We start from the raw sequence: 6,956 nt of genomic DNA, 5'->3' as shown, positions 1-6,956 counted from the left end.
ATAGTTTTCGCTATTTATATTTCTAGCGATTATTTTCAATTGGAACATGCATGCCCCCTAGCAACGCACGGGTACTTACCTAGTTTCTAAAATGCGTGGATTGATCTATATATACACTTGCCGAAAAAGGACCCCCCCTTCCCCGCCGCTTTATATATAAAGCACCATCACCGATTACAAACGATAGACCGAACAACGCACATAACGCACACACCCAAGGCAAGATACAAAGGTGTCGGGCACCGTCACACCACCCCACCGACAACACAATAGAGAGGTGAAGCGGACAATAACGAAGCCAGGCCTCTAAAGCAATGCCTCCAAGAAGGGTACGACCATGGATAGTCGCCACCGCCCAATCCGCGAAGATCAGGTTTTCACTCGAAGCAAGGCGACAAGAGTGGGAACGCCGCGATGGAGCCTTCAGGAAAGGTACGGCATCAATTGCCGCCGCTACCGTCGGCCAGTCAAAGGACTGGGCAAGTGGTGTACCCCGACGCCCACACCCCACCGTCGCACCCTAACTCCGTCAACCACCCGCAAACACGCCACCCGCGAGGCCATGGTTGCCCGCTCGCACCTGAGACGCACGCTCCGCCCACAAACGCCGCGCCTCCTACTGCTAGAGCCGCCGCCCTGCAACCAGACAACCCCGAGACCTACACACAAAGGCCCCGGCTTTGGACCAACCGACGGCCCTAGATCGACAGATCCACCCGCAGATGCTCCGCTGGAAGACCTACGCCAACCCGCCCGCGGCCGAGGAACGGGGGATCCGGAGAAAGGGGAGCGGATGAATCCTGACCGGCACATCCCGTGTCGGCGGTAGGTGACATGACCGCATCGAGGCCACCCATCCCTCCAACCGAACTCCCCGCCGAGCACGAGGAAAGGAGGAGGAGGAGGAGCGGACGCATCCGGACCGGCAAATGTGCCAGTGACAGGTGGCGCGACCGCATCGATGCCACCCGTCCCTCCTACCCAGCTCCCTCGCGGGCACCCCCGTGTCGCCCCACTATGGTAGCTGGCACATATCTCTGTGAGGCCATACGCAATCGCGCGCCCGCTGATGAGGGAAATCAAATCGGCGCGCCGCCGTAGCCAAGGAAGCTCACCAGGGAGGCCCTCCTGTGGTGAGCGCCGCCGTCCAGCCGCAAGGGCCCGACTAGACGAGGGCCACCCAGCTCCACCGCTGTCGTGCCGCCCCTCACCATTGCGCTCTGGCAAGAGAGCCGCCCGCAACCCGCAGCGACAGAGGCCGATCCGGACGCGCCGTCGCGCCGTTACCACCTACTGGCCTGCAGCACCAGCACTAGAGCGCCGCCACCCCCACCAGAAGAACCACGGTAGAGGGAGGCCGCCCGCAGCCAAGTGCGCCCACTACCCGCGCCTTGTGGTGAACGGATATGAGCGCCACCGCCAGAGACGCCCACGCCATCCCTGGCCTGCACGAGCGCGCCACCATCGTGCCGCCTGTCACGCCGCTAGCTCGCACCGCCGCCGCACCTCAACGCTGATGAGCCGCCACGCCGCCGCACCCACCGCCAAGCGCTGCGTCCCCGACCGACCGCTGCATTCCACGTCGAAGCCGCTGTTCGAGGAGACGAGGAACCTCGCCGCCGCCGGTGACGACCGGGCTTCGCCCGGCCGCGCCCTCGGGCGGCAGCGAGGGAGGAGGAGAGTAGAGGGAGGGAGACCCGGCGGCGGCGGCTAGGGTTCCCTCTCGGTCGCGCGCGGGGTGACGCGAGAGGGAACAGGGGTCCGTCAGTTTTCTCGACCCTATATATATACTTTTTTCTTTTGGGTCCTGTGCCATGTCTGATCTAAGCTTTCTGAGTCTCTCGGGGCCCTATTCGTGTTAAAACAAAGGAAAACGTTTCGCGCCGGGGCGCCGGCCGGACCTTCGGCCGGTCACGAGCCACGCTGGCGCCCCGCGCACGCCCAAACCGCGCGCCCACGCGAGATGCCTGTTTCTGTTGGGCCCCACGTGGACCACCCCTCCTCCCTTATCTTTTCCCCGACAGCTGCCTTCATCTCCTACCTCCAGACACATCCCTTCCCCAGCCATATTTTTCTTCATTTTCCCCCGCGCAGCTACCGGCTGGCAGCCGCTGTCGCCTGTGTGCTTCGCCAAGCCAGGGGGACTGCCTGACTGCTGCCAGCCGGCGGCCACTGCTGGTTGCGCTATGGCTGGGACATGGTGGTCGAAAATGCTGCATCCGGTGCGGGGAATGCTCGAACTGGAAAAAAATGCTACAACCGGTGCATACGTGAGCTAGGAGCGGCATTTTATTTTGCTGGCCGGGGGCACCATGCCGAGCCGTGCCGATGAGCCTCCATGGATGACCACGGTGAAGGTTGCGTCGCCAACGAGCGGACAACGATGCTGGAGCCATCATTTTGTTTTGCTTCAACCGGCGAAATCCAGAGCTGGAACCATAGCTGTTTTTCGCTGCAACCGATAAGCGAGTTGGAAACACAGCTGGTTTTTGCTACGACTATATCATTTTTTTGCTACATCCGGCGTCTCTATTTGCTACAATCTTTCGGCGGTATAGTTTGGCCGATGACGACAAACAACTGCAATTGGGAGATCAGGAAAGTTGCAACCCATGCCGCGAAAAGGTACGACCGGCAACAAAAAAGCTACAACTATTGGACTGACGTGTTGCAACCAACAACGGCAAACTTGTGGCCGGCGACAACAGATAGCTGCAACCTACGATGAGGAGCTGCAACCGGTGTCCAGTTTTGCTACAACCTGCATTTTGTCGTGCTACCATTGGCGTCAAGTTTTGCTACAACCGGAATCAACAGTTGGAAAAAAAGCTTCAACTGGCGGTGTTTTTTGCTGCCACCGTTGATGAATTTTGCTACAACCTTTAATCAGGGGGTCCGGCGGGGGCGTTGGACTGCGAGCGGCGGGGCGCGCGACTGTAAGCTGCCGGAGCTGCAACCGGCGACTGGTGTTGCCGGAGCCGCGACCATCACCAGCGAGGGGAGCTGCAACCCAGGGACGAAGTTTTTGCTGCATGTAGATCCCGGCGAGAAACATGAGAGAAGATGGCGGAGACTGGTGGCGAGCGCGGCGACCGGCGGCGAGCGCGGCGACCAGTAGCGGGGGCGGCAGAGAGAGAGGTCCAGGTGATGGGGTGACGGCCGGCGGCCAGGAGAGGAGAGGAAGAAAGAGAGGGGAAGTCAACGCGGGGAATCGGACGGCTCCTAATCTCGCGCATCAAACGGCTAGGGCTGGACCGGCCGAAACTGTTCGGCCGGCGCACCGGCGCCTAGCATCGCCCTAAAACAAATGCGTAAATAACCAATTTCCCCCTTTGTCCAAACCCTAGTCGTGTCCCCCCAATCTGGCCGCCGCAGTGCCTTTGTTCCGTCCCGCCGCCGCTCCCCAATCCCGTCGCGGAGGCAACACCACCTCTCCCATGGCCGCCGTCCTTAATTGAGATTTCCATCCTGCGCCGAGCCCCGTCCTCCTCCCAACTCTCACAATGCTAGCGTCGGAGAGTTCAATGGTGAGGGTGCCATCGAGGTGCACAGCAGAGACAGCGCGGGCCACGGTCGCGTTCGAGATCACCGGCTACAGCCTGCACAAGGGCCTCGGTAGAGGCAAATTCCTCTGTTCTCCTGCATTCTCCGTCGGCGGCTATGAATGGTGCATCGGCTACTACCCCGACGGTTACGAGGACGAGGGGGGCGAAGGTCACGTCTCTGCCTTCCTCAAGCTCTTGACCAAGAACGCCGAGGTGAGGGTGCTCTACAAATTGTTGCTTGTGGAGCCGTCTAGCGAGCGGTCGATTGGGGTGAGCTGCAAAGTCCCACGAGTGTTCACCAGTGAAAGTCCATGTTGGGGCTCTCGAAAGTTGTCGGCCGCTGAAGTGGAGTCGGTGTACCTGCGGAACGATTGTCTCATGATCGAGTGCGAAATCGGTGTTATCAAGGAAACACTTGATATCTATGTGCCGCCCTCTGACCTTTTGGATAATCTTGCAACCTTGCTAGAGGGGAAGATAGGAGCAGACGTGACTTTCAAGGTTCAAGGGGAGGTTTTTTCTGCTCACAAGATTTTGCTCGCGATGAGATCGGCGGTCTTCAACGCGGAGTTCTACGGGGCGATGAGGGACAAAGGGGCGCAGGACATAACTGTTGACGACATGCAGCCTGCTGTTTTCAGGGCATTTCTTCACTTCATATACACGGATTCAATGCCTCCCATGGACGGTCTTGAGGATGATGACAAAAGAGAAATGGTTAAGCACTTACTCGTGGCTGCGGAAAAGTATGCCATGGAAAGGATGAAGAGGATATGTGAAAGCATACTATGCAAGAGTCTTGATGTTGAGACTGTGGCGACCATCTTAGCTCTAGCTAACCAGTATCATTGCAACAACCTCAAAGATGCTTGCATTGAATTTATGCTCTCTTCAAATAGAATGAAAGATGTGATCTCAAGCCAAGGTTATCTACACCTCAAAAGATCTTCTCCTGATGTCATCGTGGATGTGTTGGAGAGAGCAGCTAAGTCCTGCAAGATTTAGTGCGCTAACATGGCATGACCTACTGCTAATCCTTCAGTCCTGATCTTCGCCTTAATATTGGGTTGAAGAAAACAACCAAGTAGCTTCCATCAATCCATCTAGCTACTTTTTGATACATAGCCACCTGAGATGAGGTGCCATCTCTTTCAGTTTCAGAGATCTTTTGGAGGAAGCGAGTTGGTTTTGTCTACAGTGTATTGGTTCCCCCATCTGATATAAGTATATGTGAATCTGCGGTAGCTCACTAGTTGCCTCTGTTATTTGCTCCCTTTAATATCTGGCTTACGTGAAGAATGATAAAACTTTGAGTTTCTTGGCTATCACTGTTGAGATAATCTGTTTTACCTATATGAAGAACTTACATTTTGAATGCCAGCTGTTAGACTTCCAGTGAGAGACATTTACAAATGGTTTCTTGACATGAACCTTGCTTGCACAGCAGTTTGTCTTTGATTAAGAAAACTTCAGTAGAAAATGAATTTGAAGTTTCGAACCAAACTACTGTGAGATCAGGAGCAGGCAATTGTAGATTTAATTTTCAGTTAGTAGTACTTCTATTGTACAAGCATATGTTCAGTGAAGCCTCTGCGTATGTTAGCTACAAAAGCACAATCCTGTAAGAAATAGGCACTACTTAAGCCTGTGTACTTGTATTTGTACATTGAGGGAGGGGTTAACCGTACAAAAACTGAGAGAGGGATTGGGAGGAATCTGGAGGGAATGGTTGAGGGAGTGACACACTTGAGTGAGAGCCTGAACAATGACTTGAAAACCCATTTCAAATTTGATTTTTGATATGTCGTGTTCTTTAATCATTTTGAAAGGGTGGTGCAGGGAAAAAGGAATAATGAGCTGAATTCGGAATTTGATTCAAGGAAAAGATTGCCTAAAATATGTATGAGGAGACCACCACCTATTTTGGTGCAGGCTAGCAAGCTCTATACACGTAGTATATCTGAAGCTTTTCAAGGTGAATATGAAAGATCCCTGGCAGCTTGCACCAAGGCATTGGATGGTTGTAATGAATATCTAGTAGGAGATTTTACCTTTGAGGAGGAGTATAAAGTTATCCGTGATCCTTTGAAGCAAACAGTTGCATGCAGCTGCTGACAATTTGATAGAATGAGGATATTTTGTGGTCATGCTCTTAAAGTTCTTGATTTGATGAATATCAAGTCTCTACCTCCACACTACGTGTTAAACTGATGGACATGAGAAGCAAGGAGTGGGACCGTAAAAGACAACGAGGGTTAATTTACAATTGTAGACATTGTAATTTTTAAAATAACCTTGTTTCTTTATTTAATTAACAGGGACCAATCACAGACAACATTATTATTAATAGACTCTGGTGAAATACTACTCTCTTTGGGCAATCATGTACTCTAACTTGTGCACCAATTCAGTTCAATTATGGGGAGTAGTTGCCATTCAGTTATGTTTAGGTTCATTTCTGGGCAGCAATTGCATTCGCGTCAGTAAAGTTTCAGTTCTGGGCAACATTTGGCATCCAGTTTAGTCCAGAAGTTTGCAGATGCTCATATTCCATTCTGTTCTGTTCAATTCTACACTTGACTGTTGCACAAGTAGCTTTTGGATTGAAGTAGCAAGGCCGCGCCGTGAGCTCGTTCAAAGGCGAGGATCTCCATCCTTTGTCCAAACACTCGTCTCCAACCTTGGATCTTTTGCCCCACTTTACTTCTTCATTTAATAATTTGCCCCCTTGAGAGGCTACCGGGTGGGGCCGGGGGCCCCCGCCACCCACCCACCCACCCCACAAATCCACAATGGCTCCATTCGAGATCCAGACGGCGCAGGCCACGGTTGCGTTCGAGATTGCTGGCTACATCCGTCTCAAGGGCCTCGGTAGAGGCAAATGGCTCCGTTCCCCGACAATCTCAGTCGGCGGCTACGAATGGTCCATCCGCTACTATCCCGACGGAGACAAAAGCGAAGCCAGCCAAGGTTACGTCTCCGTCTTCCTCGAGATCTTGACCAAGAACGCCGAGGTGAGGGCGGTCTTCAGCTTGATGTTTGTGGAGCCCGTTAAGGGGCAGTCGATTGTGGTGCTCTCCCTCCAAGAACCACAAGTGTTTCACCCTAAAAGGCTATCTTTGGGCATAACAAGGTTCATGAAGACCACCACTGAAGTAGAGTCGGTGTACCTGCGAAACGATTGCCTCGTGATCGAGTGTGAAGTCACCGTTATCAAGGAAGCACTCGAGTTCCATGTTCCGCCGTCCCGCCTTTTGGATAATCTTGCAAAGTTACTAGATGAGAAGAAAGGAGCAGACGTGACTTTCAAGGTGCAAGGGGAAGTTTTTTCTGCTCATAAGGTTTTGCTTGCGACGCAATCAGCGGTCTTCGATGCGGAGTTCTATGGGCCGATGTGGGACAAAGGGGCGC

General features: G+C 53.5%; 2 protein-coding genes across 2 annotated transcripts in view; both read left to right on the top strand.

The window, feature by feature from the left end:
• The first annotated feature begins 3,503 nt into the window (after positions 1–3,503).
• LOC119306157 (BTB/POZ and MATH domain-containing protein 1-like) lies at positions 3,504–4,550 on the top strand. The gene has a single exon (XM_037582462.1). The coding sequence runs from the start codon at positions 3,504–3,506 to the stop codon at positions 4,548–4,550; it is 1,047 nt and encodes a 348-aa protein (XP_037438359.1).
• A 1,787-nt stretch (positions 4,551–6,337) lies between these two features.
• Positions 6,338–6,956, top strand: part of LOC119309015 (BTB/POZ and MATH domain-containing protein 2-like) — a 1,670-nt gene continuing 1,051 nt past the window's right edge. The window contains exon 1 of the mRNA XM_037585136.1: positions 6,338–6,954. Within this exon, the coding sequence (XP_037441033.1) occupies positions 6,338–6,954 (617 nt within the window). The remainder of the gene's footprint in view (positions 6,955–6,956) is intronic.

This window comes from Triticum dicoccoides, chromosome 5B, assembly GCF_002162155.2.
Source record: "Triticum dicoccoides isolate Atlit2015 ecotype Zavitan chromosome 5B, WEW_v2.0, whole genome shotgun sequence".
Classification (NCBI taxonomy): domain Eukaryota; kingdom Viridiplantae; phylum Streptophyta; class Magnoliopsida; order Poales; family Poaceae; genus Triticum; species Triticum dicoccoides.
This window is presented reverse-complemented; position numbering and strand designations above follow the sequence as displayed.

What these genes read in the sequence shown, in the direction of transcription:
- LOC119306157 (XM_037582462.1), top strand. Translation starts at nt 3,504, where the DNA reads ATGCTAGCGTCGGAGAGTTCAATGGTGAGGGTGCCATCGAGGTGCACA.